Below are 22,809 nucleotides of genomic sequence, written 5' to 3' on the forward strand. Positions count from 1 at the left end.
AGACTGGGCTGATCTCCAGAGGTGTGTTTTCCCCATCAGGCGGCTTGCTCTCACTCCAGGCAAGACAGGAACATAGCAGTAATGGAACAGAGCGAAAGCAGCAGGTAAAGCAGACTGTGGTAAGTGGCAAAAAGTCTCTTACAAACCTCCAAACAAGCTGCTGAATTTATACACCAGGTTTATTGATTCGCTGGAAAAAGCCTGACAGTGCAACAGTAGCATAGAGTGTTCAAGTCGACACCCTTTTTAAATTTGTGACGTATGAAGAGTTGGCCAGTTTGGGATTTTCAAGGATTTTGAATCTTTGAAGTCATCATGCCAAAGTCCAAGTCATGAGACCATCTTTTTCTGGAGGGGTTTTGTGGAGATCACTCTAAAATCATCAAATATATGGTTTTACTTAAGTTCATACTTCTGGCTACATAAGTAAAATTACAGAGGTCTGAGTAAAGAATAACAGGGTCATTTAGATGTAAGATTATACTAAATCTAAATCTACACCTTTCAGAAAATAAAAACCAGCTACTGTAAGCATGCTATGCTTTTTGCTAAATGTTAATGTCAGCATGCTAACAAGCCAACAAAGATAAAAGAAAGAGATAACATGCTGATGTTCAGCAGGCGTTATCTTTTGCAAACAAAATAGATCTGAAAGTTGACGGGAATACTCTTAGTTGATGCTCCAACTTGTCACAATGCGTATTAACTTGGATATGACCTCTAGCAGATTTCATGGCAATTACTAACTAAAGAAAGCAAATGCCAACTTCTTTGTGCCATTACAGTAAAAGTATTATTCCCAGCTTCTGTGCCCCATTTATATTTGTACAGTGTTGTAAAGCCTGGAACAAACTAGTGGTCTGACAGACCCTTGAGCCATAGCATCAGCATCCACATTCAGTCCAATTTTTAGGACTGAATAGTCAGTTGATTGTGCAGAACAGAATCTTCTCCTGCCTTACTTTCATCCTGCTGCACTGCTGTGTTTCTTATTAGAGGGTGTTGGAACACTGAAGCAACTAACAGTTGTACTGTATGAACAAAGCCATGGAGTATTATAGGAGAGCACTGCATAGACAGTATAAATCTCAAAATGCCACATGCTCATTATCTAACATCCTTGGTCAATCACAAGTGAGCATAGCCTGAATAATCCTTATTTTCGACACTGAAAATGGCCAAAATTCATAAAACTGACTTTATTCATTTTATTCAATAAAACTCACCAAGAAAGTGTTTACTGAGGTCAGAGCCAAGGGTTGTTTTCCCATTGACAATCTAAAGAATTCAAAGTATTTTTGTTACTATGGGTATCGCCCCCTAGTGGAAGCTAGAAATAATGTGTAACGTAAATAACAACAATAAAAATGCCTCTTTAGAACCAGCCTTATAGAGTAAACACATATGTTATAAATGGTAAATGGATACCCAGAGTCATCAAAGCAAAAGCAACGTATCAGTTTGTGTGTAGCTAACAGCAAACCATTTTCACTTGTTGTTGGTTACAATAAAACGTACATGACTTCCTACAAAGGTGTGAGGATCCATCAGCGAGTGAGTGATACTAGCCCATAAATCTGTAAAGACTGTTCCCTGACTTATTTGGGCTCCAAGACAGATGGAAGATTAGTCTGAGGCAGCTTTAATCATCAATCCTTAAAGCTAGAAGCAGTGGCCCTATTTTAATGGTGTGATCATCTCCACAGAAAGCAAATGAAGTAAACCTGCCAACCAGGCGAATGAAAGAAATGAACATGTAACGCTTTGCTGCCATCTACTTATTTTCACCTTTAATGTAATAATTCAAAAGCTAGCTATTTTTGAATGACTTATGTGAGCTTAGCTGGTTACAGTTATGTCTTGTAATTCAATTTTCGTCTGTTCTCTCGTCATCTGTTTCACATGTACTGTGTGATGTTGCACTTTGAGGATGACACATGGCTGCAACATGCCTTCCTTCCTGCACTTGACTACAGATGAAAATGTTGCTATTGCAGGGCACCTCCTGCATGTGATATAAACTCGCTCCTGAAAAAAAAAAGCAAAGTGGAAGAAGCTCTGAATCGTGTTGACGACACAAACTTCCTTGCCTTGTAGGATCCACTGAAGCAATTAATTTTCTTTAGCCCTTTCAGGCTACTGGGGAGTTCTAGGGAGCAAAAGCCAATGAGGCTTTTTGAAAGTGTGGTGAAGTGTGGTGGAGGAAGTGAGTGCTGCATCTGCTACACAGCATGCACCTGCATACAGTGGGGCAGCTGGGATTTATCAGGCTGCAGCTTAGTGGTCCAGAATCAATATATGTGACTACTGCCAGTGTCTGACTGCCAGATGCAATCCAATAACAGTACAGTTAGTACGAACACCTTTTTAAAAAAGTACACTGGACATAAAATGCTACGAGACAGAGAGAGAGAGAGTTAAGTAAACACAACATGATCCAAACTGAGGTCTGTCCAGTGAGCACTAAACATAATTCAAGAACCATCTGCGTTTTATTTTTCAGCTCCATCCCTGAAAAATACTTCCTTTTTTTCCAGCACTGTTGCTGAAAAATAAGGCAATAAAAAGTGTAACACTCCCAACCATTCAAGTGACATTACCATAGCTGAGAATGGAGCACGACTACCCTCTGCTGGACGAGATGTGGGACTGCATCTGGAGCTAAAAAGGAAAGTTTTTGATATACAAAGCTTTGTGTAACCACAGTGCAGTGTGGCATGGGGGCGGGGGGCTTAGCAATGCAAGTGTGCTCAGGCTATGTTGCAGTTGTACATATTAGCACACAGATTCCAAACCGGGCTACACGTTGCCCAGTGGACCACTGCACAGTGGGGTCGGATATAGGGCCAAATGCTGAATGTTAAAGCCATGTATGAGTTGTAAAAACTGCTGTTACCACTACAGGTAAGCAAATCTGTGTTAGCATTAAAATTGCTTGCGAAGCTAAACAAATAAGCAGCAAAAATTGTTGAAATTATGAATAGAAATATGGAATATTTTACCAAAGACGTGAATGACATGGCTATAGCCGTCTTGAAATATTATCTTTATGTGAAGTGTGGATTACCATCAGTAATCACGGGTAAACAGCTGTCGTCAATAAACATAAAGAACTGTTTGAGCGCAACTAAAGTCACAAATTAATGGCAGCTTGCTAACCAGCAATGTCTGACTGTAGTAAATGGTAAACTGAAAGCAGTCCAGAGACCAGACTGAAAAATGAGTTCAGCGTTTGTTGAACACATGTGAACATGAGAGGAGGGGTGGATGAAAGGGTTTAAAGCTGACAGACCTCTGGGGGGCATGAGTAGCTTTGGGTACACCACTGCTGTAAAAGAGACTTGTAAAAGGTAGTGTTGCCTTTTCTGATAGTAGATGACTAAATCCAAATGTTGTGCCTTTAATCATAGGAATGGTTGATGTATTCATTAAAATGACTAATAATATAATAAATTATCCACATTTGTATGGTGAACAGCAGAGTAAGAAAAAGTCAGTTAACTGGTTTCACATTTGGATTGTTGTTCCAACAAAGAAGAAATATGAGCAAGTCATTCTTTGCCCTCACAACTTGTAATGCTTTTGTCATTTTTTATCCTTGCATCATTTTAATGGGCTAAATTATTAAAACACGAGTATAAAAATGACAAAAAGAATCTTTAGTTATAAAACAAAGTGTGTTACAAGTGGTCTGTGTTAAGAGTAATTAAATCATAAAGCCCTGCCATCACACTTTATCTGTCTCCATTCACATTGTGTTTTATGGTTCAAGTTGCTGATGCAGTTAATGGTGATTGATGTGACTTTTGTGGCTCATCGAGAGAAGAAAAACAAGCAGACAATACACCGTTTACTCTCCAGGCATATTTAATTGGCACAGTAAACACAATACAAAGTATTCAGTGCTCCAAAACACAAGCATGTGGCCTACCGAATGGAACACAAACGAAAAAGTGCAAAAACACACCATCTGGTAGACCTTACAAAGGAAAAGAAGTCTTACTTTGCAAAGCAGATAAAGTAATGGTAAGACTCTCCATAGTTAAAATAGATGTTTTCCTTTTTAAACTTTATTTATATACTCATATATATTTTCTCTAATTCCATCACGCCATTTCCACTGTACACGCGGGTTATTCTGGGGCATCGACAGAAAAGGTTTGTGGTGGTTTCGTGTCAGAGCAAAGCCTGCCCTAAAGCTACTGCTGCCTCATCGGATTTAATCATATCATTTGCCAGACATTGTTTGATCACCGTGATGTGTGAAGCGATGAGAGGGGCGAAAGCAAACGTGGTATTTGATTCAGCAGGGATTTGATCATTCCTTACATCGGCAGTCCAAATGATCAGTACGTCCATCATTCCTCCACACGGGGAGTGTTCATAAAATTCTGCATTAGACAAATATACGATGGCTTCATCCAAAACATAAAAACAATGTAACGGTTACTCATGTTTGCAGTTAAGGGATTTTAGTCCCATTCAGGTACAATAAGCAACAACATATCATTCCAGCTTTAAAAAAAGAAGAGAGGAAAAAAAAGGAAGAAAAAGAGAATCTTCACTCGTCATATATGAAACAAAAATGTTAAAAAATCACGTGCATTATGTGCCATTGAGCAGGGGGAATCAGTGGACATCATTTCTCTACCCTGACAGTTTCATGATTAGAAATTTGCCCCCTCGAGATAATCACATCTTCGTCTCCTCACCATACCACAGCGAACGTCAGCATCGTTCCTCCTCTCAGTGAAACCTGGTTAAGGCCCAAAACGGGTGATGATCGGCGTGTTGTCACATTTCAGTCAAAAACTCACAGGAAAACGATCACAGTATATTTTCATATACAGTAGACAGTAGGTGGAGCTTGTTACAAACATCGGGTGTAACTCATATCTTCATAGGTTTCATTTTTGGGTGCTGCTTGGACCAAGTGGAGCCACTTCCACAAGGTGATTAACTTTAAACTAACAACTTGCATTAGACGCTCTGATCAAAACATAGCAAACTAACACTTCTCATACGTACTGTACTTACAAAAAAACAAAACAACCTTGACCTATCTATGCATGAGATCATTCAGGAAAAAAGAAAAAAACAAAAAACATAATGACACTTTGGGTTCCTATCGTCCTTTTTTGTGATTAAACTACACAAATTTGAGATCACTTACTTTCTGTTAAAAACAGGGAAACATGCTTTCTGAACAGATGACTGAAAAAACATGTACGTAATTAAAAAAAAGAAGAAAAAAAAAAAGACCCACAGGCACCAAACCCAAACAATAGCATTCAGGTTAATTCAAACAGTATGACTAGGCAATGAGGGTTAACTGAACTTAAAGGCTGGAGGGAAGGGGCGTAAGCAGGCTTAACACCCCCACCGCCTCCTCCAACCCGCCAGCACAGGGGCGAGGAGGAAGACAGGGCAAGCATGCAGCACACCACAATGCTGAGGGACCCCCGCCCTGTTGCAAAAGAAAAGAAAAAACAAAAAAAGGCTTAAAGCAGCCATGGGAGCTAGCCTGAGCCGCCATAGCCTGAGGGAGGGGGGAAGGGCTGTGGAGGTGAGGAAGGGGGTGGGGTGTGGTCAGAGAGAGGAACAGGCACCAGTGACAGAACAAGAAATGGCTGGATGGTATGGATGGTGGATGACACCATCATCTAGAGTTCTGCCCCTTCAGCTGGTCCTGGATATGTGGAAGTGATCTTGGTGAGGAGGAAAGTGGAAACTGTGACACAAAAGACCAACGACCACTGAGATCAAACGAACGTACATGAGAAGCACAGGAGACAAAGACAGATGATTAGCACCTTCAGTTCTTCTGATTCCAGTTAAGTGAAACCTGCAAATACAGAGCTGATTTAAGTGGAAGGCGTGAGTATGAGCATCTTGTGGCGTCAGATGAAGCTGGGATGATTCTGTCTCGAGTCAGTGAGCGAGCGAGCGTTTCATCCACCTGTTTCTTCTGTCCGTCCGCTCCTGTCGGTCTCCGTCCTGTCTCTGACCACACCCTCCTTCATGTATGTGTGTGTGTTTGTGTGTCACAGGGCAAAGGGAAGGAAAAAAGAGAAGTGGCAGAGCCAGGGAAGCCAGCAGCCTCAGTCATGACCGCACATGGTGCGAGCAGTTAGTTTCATTAAAAAGCAAAGCGTTGCTGCAAACAACATAAAGCCGTTTGTGTACTGCGGCTGTGACTGCTGAATGGGGGTTAAAAATGGAGAAGTTATGAGCACTAAATTTTCGATGCGTTCTGTCTAAACTTTTTCTTTTTGTTTGTTTGTTTGGAAAATTCAGATGCGTTCTAATCGGCCGTCTCTCTTTCTTTTAGACTCAGGTCATCTTTCTCTCTGACTCTGTGAGCATGTGAGGAACGTGGTGGTTTCTCCGAGGCTGCTTGCCCTGCCATTCCTCAGCCAGCCTCACACTTTTAGGAATCTGTAATTCAAAAAGGAAAATACAAACAACAAAAAATAACAAAAAGAAGAGTTAGCTTTAAAAAGAAGTGAAGACCAACCCATATATTCAGATATGGAGAGGAGGTCATTGCATTAAATATGAGACTACATTAAACTGGTACTACTACTGTATCTCCAAGAAAGACGTGTGTTGTACGACCTGAATTAACACAAACATGCATCTGTTTAACTAAAACCACTGGGCTTGAATGCATGTTAGAATGAAATGGCTGTACTATCACAACACGCTGTAATCCTGTTACGATAAAACTCCCACAAACGCCACAGCACACACCAAATTTCACAATTTCTGTGTGTTAAACCTGATGTAGAGTTACACCTCGCACATACGGCCATGCTATGGCTGTAACAAATCTTCAAAACTGATACAAGGGACCCTCCAACTCCCAAAATCATACTATATCTGGCCTGTAGTACTATTTTTAGATCTGTGGTGTCAAACATAAGACCAAGGGTCCAGAATCGGCCTGGCAAAGACTCCTAACCAGGCCCACTGGACAGCTTTGGAAATTTCTTTATAAGTTTTCCAGCTTAATCTTTAATGATAAAAAACAGCCTATAACTATTCACACTACACTAAAGTAATTCGGTTATAGAAAAAAAAAATGAAATGACAGAAACGTTTTGTTTTTGTTTTTTTTTATGTGTATACAGTTAAAAAAAAAAAAAAAAAAAAAAAAAGGTATTTTCTGTGAATTAACAAAAGAAAAATGCTATTAATTACAGGGCAGCCAATGTGCTACACCTAAAACTTTTTCTGTAATTTGTTTCTTACCATTTAAGCCCAAAGAGTCATTCTAACAGATTTCTGTCATTTACTACAGCAGCTTTTCTTTATTATGTACAAAAAACTGAGATGTCCCGTTGAAATTGCACCTTATTTTAAAAAATTATATTAAGATATCTCAAAGTTTAAATGTTTAATTTGACTTTTTTTACACTTACAGAAAGAGGAGTAGAATGGGTATGCAGCTATATGTGGTCCACAGTGTGAAATGCTTTTGTCATCCCTGATCTAGACTGTTTTGGTGCGAGCAGATTTATGTAAAACCCGTTTACCTAAACTGTCTCACTGGGCATTCATAGCAGAGTGACAGCATGTACGATCGTGGCTCAGGAGTTAGTAGTTCGTCTTGGAATCGGAAGGTTGCCGGTTCGAGCTCGGACAGTCTCGGTCGTTGTGTTCTTAGGCAAGACACTTCACCCTACTGGTGGTGGTCAGAGGGCACGGTGGCGCCAGTGACTGGCAGCCTCGCCTCTGTCAGTGCAGCTGTGGCTGTAGCTACAATGTAGCTTGCCATCACCAGTGTGTGAATGGGTGGATGACTGAATGTGGGGTAAAGCGCTATACAAATACAGGCCATTTACCATTTACATCAATGGTGCCCCCCTCTGCTAATGTTAGCTAGCTGCATGGTTTTTACAGTTAGTGGATGTAGTTGCACAGTAAGAAAATAGCACTAGAGGCCAGAGGAAAAATGTGTAAATTCTATTTTGAGGTGAGTTGTGTCTTTAAAAGAGTGAGAGTGATTTTTGAGAGAGCCCTGATCTTGGAAAAGAGTAACAGAGCACTGAAACGACCTAGAGGCTACACACACACCATGCTTTTAGTGTAAACACTTCAGAGACCGATGCAAACAAACCACAAAGCTTTAGAGTCATGACCAGCTCCATATCCCAGCTCAGCCTCACCATACATAGTTTACTTCAGCTAATACTTCAGTCCTTTATTCTTTTACCACTGGCCTGCAAAAAAGGACCAGAACAGCCCAACACTGTCATTATCAAAAGGTGAATTTAGAAAAAGGAAACATTATAAGGCGGCTATTAATGTTATTAAACTGGACAATATTTTAAAAAATGACCCCTTACAGGGGAAAATAACTTGTTCTTGTTGTAACAACACTGTAATTTATCTAGAGCATGCAACACTTGAGAGGCAGCAGCATGATTTTTAATCTAGTTTAACCTACAAAAATATCTCTTGATATGTCTTCATACTGTACAGCTGATTTAAATTACATTTGCTTGATTGCACATTGAGCATTCTTTCTTTTTAGGTACGTCAAGTGACCAAAACACAATAACGTCTAAAAATGTAACTTTGAGTTGATGGTCACTGCCTCTTCACATGGTGCTTACATTCACTCAGCTGATTTATCACCACACAGATTCAGCTTTGGCCACAGTTCTGGCTCAAAGTCTTAATTAACAGTGTTTTTATTTGAGTAGAATATTGTTATTCAACATTTTAAAACCTAAAAGAAAATCAAATACTGAATGTCTCAAATATACAGGTGATCACTGTTAGGTGCTGATTTGCGCCATCATGAGCTTTGAGTGTGCCATGTTTTATTTTCAATGACCACTAGGTGGCACTGCCGTGAATAAGAGAGGCTTCACCTCAAACACTTCTTAGACATGATATCTGATTGGCACAGCTCACGCTACCAGAAACAACTTTTCCAACTGTTATGAGGCACAATGGACAAATCCGATTGCTCCTTCTTTGTGGAGCGGCGTGAAGTGTGTGTGTGTGTGTGTGTGTGTGTGTGTGTGTGTGTGTGTGTGTGTGTGTGTGTGTGTGTGTGTGTGTGTGTGTGTGTGTGTGTGTGAACTAGCATCTATAATCTCTGTAACTTGCCCCACTCGTTCAGCACGTGAATGGAATACAGAGTAACAAAAACTGTCATAGCAAGAACTTGCTGAGTTAAATGTATGTCATAGCACCTTTGGCATTCGTTTCCAAAAACACTTCAACGTAGGATGTGGGCACGTATCCTTCCTCATCCTCGTTCCTCCGCACGCGTGTCCAGCCATCTCCTTTGTCTTCTTCTATGACGTACAACAGCTCACCCTCAGCCACGGAGATGGTGCCCTCATTGTGACCTGCAGGAGAGAACAGCCGCAAACCAACAGAAGATAAGAACGCTGGCTTTGTATATTAATAGGAACCATGTTGATTAGTAGCGCACTTTGAAAATCAGAGATGCAAGAAAAGAGGAAGCAAAACCAGATGCTGTACAGCAGGGATATAGTCAGAGACTACTTGTAGAAACTCCACAGGCACTTTAACATGTCCTGAGTCAACATATATGAATAAGCACAGGTAGTTTTAACAATTAGTAGTGCTTCATGTGATCCACCCATTTTAACAGAAATTCTAAATTTAATCTATTTCTGAAAAGTAAACATTTATGGATACATTAGTTAGGAAAGTGTTACTCAGTGTAAGCCCCTCTTATTCAGTTTTGGAGCTGGGGGGCTGGGGTTGGGGAGCCAAGATGTTTGAGGCCCTACAAAAAACCATAACCAGATAATTAAGGGAATACAACTCCAAGATGAACGTTATTGTGTTACAGTTTATTTGTTTTTTGTGATGTCGTTATGTGGTTAAACTTTGCTGCTTTGTTAAAGGTTGTGCTTTGCTCAAGTAGATCTCAATAGACCAGATTCCAGTAAGTTTAATCTTTTACGCTGTACTTGCGTAACACAATTATGTGGAAACCTTATCTGTAATCAAATTGCTTTTTTGAGAGTACACTCCTTTTTTACTTTTGAACAAATGTTTGAGTATGAAGGTTTTATGCCAAAACACAAGGTATACAGGGCGGTGAGCTCTCTGGAAATATGTGTAACTGTAATTCATTTACGTGACTGTAATCTGCAACAGTAGGGACTGGGGTTATTCCTGGGACTTTTCTCTCATTTCTTGTTGCCAGTAGGGCGGGTAGCATTTGGTTATGTAGCCTTGCTGAAAGAAAAACCCTCCAGAATGACTGAATGACTGCAGTATTACAGAATTACTTTATTACTGCTATTCTAATATTCATGATTATGACTCATCAAAGGTCTGAAAAACTGAAAAACAACTGAAAAACTAGTTTAACCTATACAATGAACCACAATTTCACCGTTAACCCAGCAATCGCTACAGCTAAAGTAAGATTGATCTTTACCGCCTCTTTATATGCACTGAGCTTTATGTTTAGCAGCTTTGAATAATTTTCCAAATTTGATTTTGAAATAGTGCAACTGAGAAATGAGTGTATTTTTATTCATACTCCTCCACACATTTGAACACAAAGATCGCATCCCTACTCCTCCTCCTCATTCAGAGGAAACAAACTCCTCCACCCGTTTTCCATCAGACTCAGGTTCAGCCTATTTCCAGAAATAACGGGACCTCAGCAGCAGCCACCAGCCAACGAGCAGGCTTCATACTTACATTGACCGTTTTTATTTTAAACCAATGTGGCTGCAGTTACCTTCGAAGGGATACAAGGCTTTGCAGGTGCCGATGGTAGGCAGGACCTCCTCATCATCAAACTCGTCATCGAACTCCGTCGTGGTGGTTGGGGTGGGGATGGGTTGGGCTTTGACCTGAACCTCTGAATTCTGCTCCTCTGTGTAGCTGCCATCCGGGCTGCTCAGGGGCCAACACACACACAGTAAATATACTGTGAAAACACACATCGATTTCTTCCCAAAAAGTCATGTGTGTTACTCTGGGTTCTGTGGCTGCTTTTTGCCAAAGTATACCATACCTCTCTCTGTCCTGTGCACAGTTGTTGCTCACTGTTGTGCTATTCTGGGTCTCATAGAGTCCGCTTTTCCGGTGTGAATCACTCTTAGACGGCATCCTCTCCTCCACCTCTGCTAACCAGCCCTGAAACACACGCAATCATTATTTGGCTCTAGCTTTTCATTTTTATTACATGACAACTTGGACGAATGACAACTTGAGGAATTCTTTTTATCTGTGATAACTTTACATTCGGCAAGGACCTAGCACAGAACGAACACCTCATCCTTGCATTCCCCCATTTATTTACACGGTTAAACCAGGCCATTGTTCTGGGACTTCTCTCTCTGCACAGAGAACATGGAACATGCAGCCAATCCCTGCAGCTGCCTTGCATCTTCTCCTAATATGGATAAGCGACAGTCTTCTTTGGAATTACCCCAGCTGGAGATGTGTGTCTGAGCTCCTCATTATTTACTGTTTCAGATAAACCAAACAACACAGCCTTGCCAACATTAACACTCAAAAAGGAATAGGGGCTCAGACAGACACTGAACTTACCTCAAATTTCTGTACTTCAGACTGGAACTTCTCAATGTTTTGACCTATTTCTGTTAGCCGGGGGTCCACACTGGCCGGGTCTCCCATCTGAGGGTTCTTTATATACACGTCTTTCATCTTAGTCAAAGCATCTCTGGAAGAGCAAGTATTTGTAAGTCTTTGAGGCTTCAGAACAGAATGGAAAGATTTATAACGCTAGATTAAAACCCCTCTGAATACCTCTGGTCCATTTCTTTTTGTATGTCTTTACTCAGCTCATCGATCTTGCCCTGCAGCTTCTTCCTCCTCTGCTCTGGCGGCAGGTGACTGAAGTCCTCCGGTACAGAACCCTGAAAAAAAAAAATCACACCATGGAAACTTTTTTAAATACTCAAAGAAAATAACCAACTTCAGTAATCCTTTTTGTGCCTTAGCAGGAATCAGTTTTTGATAGGTGCAGTATCTCTCTCTGTTTTTGGGGTTTTTTCTATTTTTTTTTTAACCCTGTGAAACAAGACTCAGGGATAAATGGGTATCAGGGTAAATAAATGGAGCTCCTGTTAGGCTTTAACTGAATCACTGAAGGAGATACTGCAGCCGCTCTCTAACACACTCTGTGATATTTAGGATGTTTAGCTCTGTAGACTTGAGGCCTTTCACCTATTCAGTCGCCACACCTAATTTAGAGCTCTGTAAATGCAACAGAAATGTAATAAAGTTTTGGCCACATCCTTTCATTGCATATAGTGTTTCAGGGTCAGCTAGCTAATGGATCTGTTCTCTGACAGGAACGGCTCTTTCTTAAAATGAAGGTTATATGAGCTGCAAGAGGTTGGCTTGACAGGAGTCATGTTTCCTGCTGAGACTGTAATACTGAATAGAATGAGTCATGCTGCTCCGCTGCCTCTCAGTCTTTCTGTAAACATCTGTAAACAAAGCATCAAAACTAATAAATAAATTGATCAGTAAGGATAAGGTAATTAACTAGCTGCTTCTGTAAGTCTTGGAATAACTCAGAAATGTTGGTACTGCAGTACAGCTTACTTGATACATGGTTTAATTTTTTGGACCCTATATATATATATATATACTGCGTTCAAGCTACTATTGTTGTTTAAAAACAATTGACTATCCATAGGTTTTAATGATAGGATTTCGCAATAAGATGCAATGAGGCCTTTGTTTTATATTGTTACTCCATTTGGGGCAGCATTGTGGTTCAGTGAGTTTATGATTAGCTGGAAAAAAAGAACGAAAATAGTGACATATCGGCAGAAAATCTTTGAACTGTGTGGACTGAAGAGGTCAAGGCCTGTGATTGGATCTCATTGAGATGGGTCACAGTGGCACCACAGGAAATAAATGCTGGATCTACAGCCTGGAGGTCAGGATTCACATCACATGAGCCAGATAGTTACCACGGCAACCTTACCCCTTCTCCCCGTATCAGCATGCAACACTTAAAGGCATGCAACACAACAAAGATCTGTCAGTCAGCATGCAGGCATGTCATGCTCTCGTATCAGTGAAACATCACAGTACAGAAATGACTCATTAGTGTTTACGTATCCACGTATCCTCAGACTAGTGAGGCACTACGATCTAAATGTAAATTTATTCTACGTGATTAAATTTAATCAATAAACAAACTAAAACTATATGCAGGCATTTAGTAACTTGATGTTGTAGTCAATAAAGTTGATGGACTGTTAGAAAAGGTTCAAACTGATCAGTCTTATTTGACTCAGGCACTGACGTACAAAAACAAACCAAGCATATGCTGTAAAATGTCAACATTTTAAAAAAAAATTTTAAACTGTTTAAAATTTGCGAAAATGCACTTGTTGACTTTCTTTTCAGAAAAGAAACTCATGTCTGTACAAATATGCTTAACATAAAGACTGGAAGGACAGGGAAACGGCTGTCCAGAGGGGAAGATCTCCTCCTTTCTGCCTTGCATGAAGGGCGATACTCTGATGTTATGTTACATCAACTACTTCTTCTTTGAAGCTATGCACCATCCCATCAACACTCCCCCTGTGCAAAGCAACTTACAAATCAACATGGAGAGACACGACTCGGACTCATGTGGATTTTTGAAAATGAATTTTGCTTAATTATCCACTTAAAGCTTTTTAGTTTTGTTTGCCGGAAACACAAAGAGATTCTCTCTGATCCGCTTTGATACTAAAGGCGAGTCACAGGCAAAGCAGGCAGGCCATTTCTCCAACTGGGATATACCAGTTAGCCCTAAAAACAGATATGAGTTTCTCGTCTTATTGCCAATACCTAATTAGTCCATTTTGGGGGTTTTTTTTTCACATATTTAAACAGGTAAAACAGATAAAGTACTGTTAGAGAACTTTTAGGTTTTTCTGCATAAAGCCAGGACAGCTGTTTCCCAGTACTTCCAGTGTGTATCACTATTATCCCTTAACACACCATAAAGTGAATGTTTCAAAATATGAAAAGGATTCCCAAAAGTATTAAACAATTTCACTAATCCTTATGTTTTGAGGAAATCCTCGCTAGTGTTAGATTTACAAACCACACACAAAAATATCAATAAATCAATAAATGGAACCGAAGTGGCATGCAGTGTAAGGACAGGAGCTCGCTTTCTACAGATCGGCAATTACCGGTAGTATATGTTACAGGGACATACAATCAGCTGAGACAAGAAGGACTACGAGACAGACTAAAGGACAGACAAATAAAACACAGAGTAAATCTGATCACCTCAATGAGATTCCGGACGTGGGAATTGAGTGTGATCTGCATCACAGAGACCACAGACACATTTTGGGAGAGACAAAACGGGAACACAATCACAACATAAAAACAAACAAACAAACATAACACAAAAATGAGACAGCGACGTGAGTCTCAGGTCCATTGTTGTGTTACAGCAAAACTTAATTAATAATTAAATTAGATCCAAAACAAATAAAATGAGAAAAAAAAGAGCACACCAAAAAATCAGCGTACAGAACGTTATTGAGACTGTGTTACTGGGACGACGTCACATGCGTGCTATGGTCATGCCGCTACGGTCGTGCAGTTATACGGTCATGCTTACCAGCTTGAGAGAAAGCTTCATGGGGGGAGAAGAGAGAAAAATGGCGAAGAGCAGGAGAGAGAAACAGACAACAGATAAAAGTCAACATGAGGAGAATATTACGGCCATTTGTTTTATTTTCCTTTCAACAAAAATAGTTTCCGTGATTTTTATAATAATGTTTTACTCTGCCAGACTTCACCATAAAAGGAAAAGAGGGTAAAGTAGTTAAAACTTCAAGAATCTGATTTATATACTAGCTGTGTAATTACAAAAAAAGCTCTATCAGAAACGATTTTAGCTACTAAGACCCCGCTCTTTTTTTTCATGTGGTGAAGTTTAACATTTCTAACATGATGAATTCATGAGAAATGGGAAGAAAAGTTGGCTAACAGGCCAACCTACTGCAAAAGCATGAAGTCACTGAGAAAAATTAAGGGAAGACAGATGCAAATTAAGAAGTAGAGGGAGAATGACAACGACGACAGAGGACAATGTACCCTTTACTTCTTGATCCCGCTCTGCTGCCTACACAATGACACACAGGGCACAGCAGAGGGCGCCAAAAGCATGTTACCACATTAGCAGGTCCATATGTTGACATGGAGGCAGATACTGTACACAGACAAACTGGAGAGATGCTTTCAGAAACCAAATATTCACACTCGTGAAGAACAGCTTAGAAATAGACGGGTCTCTAAATTTTGCAAACTCAAGTGGCTCAGTGAAAGCCAAAAATTAAAACAGCGATAGAATTTGGCGAGGGACTTTGGAGAGGATATGGTTCTGAATACAAAGAATAGAGCAGGTTAACAACAACAACTGGTTGGTAGAGCCAGAGCAGATGACTTGTAATCCTGTTAAAAGGTCACATGCTGGTGCACCGAGGAGCTCTACTCACTTAGATCCACTAATCAAGTCATCCACCTGTGAATGGCCTTTTATGGTCATTGCTATGTGATTCCCCCCCCCCCCCCCCCCCCCACACACACACACACACACACACACACACACACACACACACACACACACACACCTTCACATGTATAAAAACTACTTTGTAGAAGTGCAGGCAAAGACACAGGCCTTTGCTTCTGTCACCGGTGGGTCATATATGGACTTTGTATCCGGAAATGAAAAAGAGAAATTTTTGTCTGAAAGTTGATAAAAACTGAAGTGAAAGAATCAAGTAAAGCTGGTCCAAAAGATCCTTTCATATTCTTTCTCACAATTTAAATAAAAGCTATGTTTGATGTTTTTGTGAAATTAAAATGTTTATAGAATAATTAGCTAAAAAGTCTAAGCTGGTCTGCTTCTGTACGACACATTATACTCCAATTTTATGCTCCCTTTCTAACAACAGGCCAGAAAAAAATGTGAAAATTAGCCTTTTAAGCTAGCTTCGACTTTTGCATTCATCATTGCATTGAGGACTTGTTTTCCTTTGAACAAAACTGTTTGCACTCATCAGCCTGGCTTTCAGGATTTCTCAGCGCTACCTGACGAGCAGCATAACTTCTTTTCTGCTGCCGGTTGCTTTCGGTTTTGTTTACAGTGGGTTTCCTATAAATTAGCAGCTTGAGTCAATAACTGCTGTTCATTTTTACATTTATGTCTCTAGCTGTTTGTTTTATTACTAAGTTTATGTGTGATTTATCATGGGACCACTTAAAAGCTGCAGCTTTCCGTAAAGAGCGTTTTAGATTTGTTCTTGAGACAGACACAGATCAACAGTTATATTACAGACAGATAACACTGCTGCACTATGGCACACCAGCACAAAGAAAGCCCCAGAGGGGTAAATTCTGGGTACTGTAAGCTGGACCCAGACCCAAAGTGTAACCAGCACCTCGTGTCATACAGCCACATGAGGTTTAATAAGTAAAGAGCGGTAATTCCTCAGTATCATAAATAGCGTCCTTATAACTCTCACATCCTCAGGTGCTTGTGACACTTTGTGAATTGACCCCTTGTAGATGCTCAGTGGGGAAGCCCTGAAACAGCTGCGAGACACAGCAGACCCCAAGCTGGCACATGTGATGAGGGATGAAGTCATCATTTTCTAAAATCATTCTTCCGACTCTGCACATGTCACAACCATGTGATCAATACTGAGCCAAACACAGACACTAGCCTCCTTTGTGAGCATGTTTTGCTTCATTAATGGTGAAAATTTCCTCAGACAATTATTAATGAGGCTACTGCCTGTGTTATACATGGCTTTTACTAATCACACACATCCACAACTATTCAATGTTTATACACGCCAAATACACACCTGTTGTCTCTCTCACATACACACACACACACACACACACACACACACACACACATATCTGGTGTGGTGCTCACTGAAGCCGAACACACACACGCACGCACGCACGCACGCACGCACGCACGCACGCACGCACACACACACACACACACACACTTACAACATATTGCCTTGCTTCAAAAGCATACGTGGGTCTGCCCAGAGTCCTCTTCATTAGCTCTTTGTGATAAATGAGAGAGCGCGGAGATTGTTGCTGTGTGGTCATCAGAGAGAATAAAGCTTTGTCAATAAGAACTTGGGAAACAACACTGATGTGCTTGAGCTCTTATACTGTATGCTGCCTTAATTTGACTCTCAAGACACAGACGCATTTTCTTTTTTCTCAGAAGCAACACACGTGCACGCACACATACAGTGACTGGGGATGAATTAGACATCTCATATGCAGTGCACACAAGCTCTCCTGCAGGTGTAGACATCCTGCCATTGCGCGGAGACACAACACCCCACCCCCACAGACACGACTACAGCAACACTTGTGTATTTTATTTGTTTTCCTACAGCTGTAATGACAGAATGTGACTGTAAGAGATTTTATTGGTGGATTTTCAAACAGGGATTATGCTGGAGTTACATTTGAGTCTTTTCAAGACAATAACCAAGGGAAAGTAATTATTTAGTATATTATATTACTTTTTAGGTTAAACATTTTCTGAATCAAATTAAATGCTGTGTACCCATATACGCAACACAAAAAGGATGGATGGATTAAGCAATGATAAATGGTTTTTATCATGTAGGGCTTTAGGCAAATTACCTTTTCCCATTATGACATGGTGAGCTCCCTACTCTAGCTCTCCAAAGCCTTCTGCACATGCACTGTCTTCTGTCACGATACCACTTTTTGATTCAGTGAGTAACATTGCTGAGAGGTCACAGGCACGTACAAAACCACATCTTAACATTACCACATACGTTAGTCCAATATATTTAGACTTCCTACAGACTTATGATGATGACCCTAGTTTGAAAAGACAGTAGAAGAAAAAGGAAGAGAAAATAAGCCTTTTACCTCCAAATGGTGATAAAGTGCTTGTTACCATGGTTACCTACATTTTTGATGTTTTATTAGATTTATTCCAAAAAGAAAGCAATATTTTAACACGGTAATCTACATCAACCAGCATCTAAACACAGAAAATAAACTTCCACTAGATGTAAAAACACCTACAGATCAATTCAATGCACCCTCGTTAGGAATGGAAAGCAGTACTGATGAATTTAAAGATCTCCACAAGGCTTTCCGGTCTGATAAAGCTTTTAACCTTTAAACCTTTATTCAGCCTTTCTTATACCATGAAATGTTAGAATAAGGTCAAACTTCAGTTTAATCTGTGCATAGTTGAAAACAATGCATCTGATTTAACTCTTTTTATCAGTCTTCTCATGAGCTGTTGCAACACATCCGCTTTTAGAAACATGCACTTCCTGATAGACCTGCTCGAAAAAAATACGCACTTCCCTCTGCACTGCCTCATTTGAATCATTTCCTCTTCGATACTCACACACTGCACTACTGCAACACATTGTTCTTTTGCCTTTTCAGACGTCATGTTAGCACCAATTCAAACCAATGTTTTTACTCTGAACTGCTCCCATTTCAAATTATGAGCATAAACAAAAAAACGATATTTGTGGAGTCCGGAAGGAACATTGGGAGTTACAGCCCATTCCTGAGGTCACGGACAACTGGAGAGTGAAGTAAGAAAGGACAGGAAAGCATGCTGTGACCTTCCCCAGCAACTGTCGCCTGTATCTCTACAAAACACGCACTGGACTTTAGAGCAGAAATTGTGATGACACACACAAGGGCACTGGAGAGGTGCTGATAAAACCATCCCTCAGGAAGTTGTCTAAACTTACTCTCCCACCATACCAATCGCTTGATTCATACTTGAAGGTTTAACCTTCTTCTTGGTTCCTAGCACGTGCAAAACCCAAAACAATCTGCCTCCAGCATAGACTGCAGAGAAGAGCACAGGGAGCAAGTGCAGTCTTCATGCTACTGCCAACACTGCTTAGGCTCCTTAGTTTCTGTCAGAAGGGGAAGGTGGTAGAGAGGGACTGTCATTGTGAGCACAGTTAATCTGAAGAATGAAGGGACAAGATGAAGAGGCTGTTGGTGAGTAGGACACATACCATGGAGTCAATAGGTAATGGTAATGCTCTACAGAAGCATGCTAGAGAAGCACAAAAGCTGAGCACTGTATGAGTGAAGGTGGGACACTTGTTGGAGGTCGCGTTGCTTACACTTGATTGGTTACTGGCAACAGAAGTAATAATGATGCTGTAGCCATCATGACCATCCAAGAAAGCTCAGCACGTCTTTGGATTATTCACTCATACAGTGTAGCAGCCACACAGCTCAGGTACAGGTGTACAGACACACAAACACAGGCACAAAGCTGGCTTGGACACACACACACTTACCCCTCGCCTCAGGCTCCGGAGGCAGTGCATTTTGGGTTTGGAGGCCATGAAGTCGTTGAGGCGGTGGGAGAGGGGCTCCTTGTGCTGCTTGGGAGACTGGGGGTCGTTGGGAACAGCAGAGGGTGAGGGTGGGGATGAGGCTGGGGGGGCAGGTGGGGGCTGGTGGGGGGACGTTAACAGGGACATAAGCTACCAATAAGAGAGGGAGCCGTGACGGAGAGGAAGAGGAAAAACGTGGAAGAAGAAGAAGAAGAAGAAGAAGAAGAAGAAGAAGAATCCAACGAAAAAAGACAAAGGAGGAAAAGGAGGAGGGAACACAAAACAAAATAAATAAGCCTCCTACAAATATTAAAAAATAAACACACGCAACAGAAAACCCAAAGGAACATAAAAGACAACCAAAGGGATGTCAAACCCAGAGTAGCAGTTATGTTGTGGGAAAAAATAAACTGTTCAACACATAAAACATAAAAAAATTAAAGAATTAAAAAGAACAAAATGACCAGAGTGAGTAGAAAGCGCACAAACGTGTTAAAGCAAGCAGATGCACAAAGCAAACAGCGAAGAGTTTCAAAGCGCATGCCGGCTTCCATTTTAGAAACCTCCGTTTGAGTTTTGTTTTTTTACTTTCCCAACCTCGTCAACATGCCAGCTAAGACGAGTAATTCACCACATCCCCGAGGATAACAGCTGCTGAATTTGAGGCCATCATCAGCCTAATCTAATTGCTTATTGCGGCTCTAAAACATCTGACTGCATAATTCATCAACCAGCAGTTAAGGAGAGAGAGTGAAGCAGTGATGAGTTTTAGGATACCACATGATGCACATTGCACATGCACTGGTGCGCGATTAAGAAATCTTTTTTTTTATTCTGTAAACCAATATTGTTTTTGTGTTTCTGTTGGCATGCATGTGTCCTTGTGTGCATGTACAGTGTAAATACCTCTCTGTACACTATGCTCCCCAATTCTGCCTTTACAAGTTTGCCTTAATTTTGGGAGGTTGCACCATTTTCTGCACACCAGGGTTTCTCATGTAGCATTGCACAAACTCGCTTTCTCCCTCACCCACACAGACGTGCACACACACACACGCGCACACACTCACAAACGATTGCTCAATCACACTCTGTTCTAATTCAATACCAACAGTGCCACCAGCCCATAAGACAGCCAGAGATCAGTCTTGATGTTTAGACACAGGAAGCTAAAGGAAGCTACTCAAGGATGATCAGTCAGTGGAAAAGTACTGAGGGAAGACTGTTACATCAGATCCAAGAGGAAGTTAATATCTGCCACTTGAGTCCGTTCATAGAGTGAAAAGTAGAAATATATTAGTGTGTGTTATGAAAGGGAGGCTCCAAAATCGGTGAGGGTGATTGCCAGGGGAGGAAACGGGTGGCAAATAATAACAACAAAAATGGCAATAATAACAGAGAACTAGCAATAAATTTCTGAAGTTAACATAGTGAACAAAAGTCAAAAAAATCTATTAAAAATATATAAATTTAATACAGAATCAACACCAAGACTGTAACACACACTACAAACACTGAACACATATATTTCTACAGCCACTAAATAAAAAGTCATAAGAACAAACATAATGGGACCTGTAATATCCCTCCACCCCAGCCCATATAAATCTCCTGAAAGTGCAAAGTGAGCTCCAGGCGAGGAAACTGCACCACAACTAGTGATGTTTTGCAATACGTTCGGGTGTAGCAGTGATTTTTGAGTAAGGTGTTCATTCATTGTTACCTTGTTCTTGTTCTTAATGAAAGGCCACAGTTTGCTTTTGGCCTTGACACCAGGCTTCTCTTTGCTCTCTTTGGTGTTGGACAGGCTGGTTTCAGATACTGTCCTCTTCATGGCCTGGCCATAGTCCTCAAACTCTACATCTCCTGGGGGCTCGAAACCGGACTTGAAGGACTCCACCACCTGCTTAGAGTCCTAGTGAGAGACAACAGTTGCAGCAGTTAGCAGAACCCTTAATCCTGGAACCTCTTTAATTGCGTCAACGACTTTTTCAAAGTAGCTTTTCAGATACCAAACAATAACTAAAGGGAGGGTCTTTGTTGTTTGAGAATGTCTCGAGCATCATAGGTCTGGTGATTATACGCAACACAAATGTGGCCCGGTGACTCAGTTGTTTATATCACTTTCTCTCTGATAACAATTCAAGAGTGTGTCAAGAAAGAAGAGAAGCTGGAATTACTCAGTTTGTGGCCTACAGAAGAAAGAGGAAAAGGCCTAAATCTGTCAGGCAGGAGTTATGAGCAAACACTGAGGTCGGGGATACAGCCAGGCTTCTCAGACACAGGAAGACGCACATTCATCAGTTGCAGTGCACACCAGCCTTTCTGAACTGATAATAGCAAAGGGTCTGGTTGGAGTTAGGATCAGGGGGTCAGAGATCTGCTCTTGTGTCCTCCATATGTGAGAGAAGAAGAAAAGAGGAAGAGTATCTGCCAGAGGAAAAGTAGCATGTGATGTGTTATTCCCTGCCGTTGTTTACTCCAGCACAGAATCATCTTCCTGGAGCCTAGCCAAGGACACACACATACACAGCTACACATACACAAACTATGTGATCCCTGCGGATGGTTTCGGGTTTTTTTGTCATACAGCAGGCAGCCAACATGTGACAGCTCAATATATCACACTTTTAAACACAGGCAAATGCTGCTCTCCTTTTACCTATTTAAATAATAAATAACTATAAGCAATGAGACACAACCTTAATCCTTGGTTTACGTTTTCTTTAAGGAATTGTCTGACATATTAGAAACTGACTTTTTTCTCTTTCCAGGAGAGATAAATGACAAGACTGATAAACCTCTCACATCTGCCTATGAAATATGAAGCCGCAGCAGCTGGCCAGCTTTCTAAACTTAGCATAAAGACTAGAAACGGGGCAAGATTTAACACATTAATGTGTGCGCTTTACAGCTACTCATAGCTAGCCTTTGTTACCATTTACCAGAGTTAGGCTACCTAACTCTGTGTTACTCTGTTCAACTAAAAACCATGTCTGTTAACCGGCATTCATCATCTTTAAGGTAAAAAATAACGGTGTTGAAGTTTGAATTTTATTCAGATCCACTTTAAACATATTTGAATAAAAAAGAGTAGCCAAAAAGGAAGCACTAAATGCCTAATTCTCTGTGACTTTTCGTAATATATTCTCAAAAACGCCTTCACTTGATAAATGCTCCTAAATATACGTGTCTTTCAGATTTCACATCCCCAGTGTGCAGCTCTGTCAGAAATGGTAATCCTACAGCCAAAATGGATATAATCCTAATGACACAATCACTCTTACTATTTCAGTCTTTATAAGTTTCCTTCCAAAACCACACATATTACACAATTGCTTTCACCAGGTGTGAAGTACATCTGTTGAGGGATTAATGGAATTTTCTGTCTAATATCAGCGTA

At 40.7% G+C, this 22,809-nt stretch overlaps 1 protein-coding gene across 24 annotated transcripts in view; it reads right to left on the reverse strand.

Annotated features, from left to right (window-relative positions):
• Window positions 1-3,844: 3,844 nt before the first annotated feature.
• fnbp1b (formin binding protein 1b) overlaps window positions 3,845-22,809 on the reverse strand; it is a 54,644-nt gene continuing 35,679 nt past the window's right edge. For 5 of the 24 annotated variants that reach the window (XM_076886685.1, XM_076886677.1, XM_076886672.1 and 2 more), the window contains 10 exons: window positions 21,130-21,321; window positions 19,368-19,556; window positions 14,624-14,638; window positions 14,284-14,319; window positions 12,977-13,003; window positions 11,785-11,894; window positions 11,566-11,698; window positions 11,027-11,148; window positions 10,748-10,905; window positions 3,845-9,368 (listed from right to left, as the gene is read on the reverse strand). In XM_076886685.1, coding sequence (XP_076742800.1) covers window positions 9,190-9,368; window positions 10,748-10,905; window positions 11,027-11,148; window positions 11,566-11,698; window positions 11,785-11,894; window positions 12,977-13,003; window positions 14,284-14,319; window positions 14,624-14,638; window positions 19,368-19,556; window positions 21,130-21,321 — 1,161 coding nt within the window. In that variant the 3' untranslated portion in view covers window positions 3,845-9,189. The remainder of the gene's footprint in view (window positions 9,369-10,747; window positions 10,906-11,026; window positions 11,149-11,565; window positions 11,699-11,784; window positions 11,895-12,976; window positions 13,004-14,283; window positions 14,320-14,623; window positions 14,639-19,367; window positions 19,557-21,129; window positions 21,322-22,809) is intronic. The other 19 variants (XM_076886682.1, XM_076886681.1, XM_023155184.3 and 16 more) reach the window with 14 other exon arrangements.

Source organism: Maylandia zebra, linkage group LG7 (assembly GCF_041146795.1).
Source record: "Maylandia zebra isolate NMK-2024a linkage group LG7, Mzebra_GT3a, whole genome shotgun sequence".
In the NCBI taxonomy this organism is placed as follows: Eukaryota; Metazoa; Chordata; class Actinopteri; order Cichliformes; family Cichlidae; genus Maylandia; species Maylandia zebra.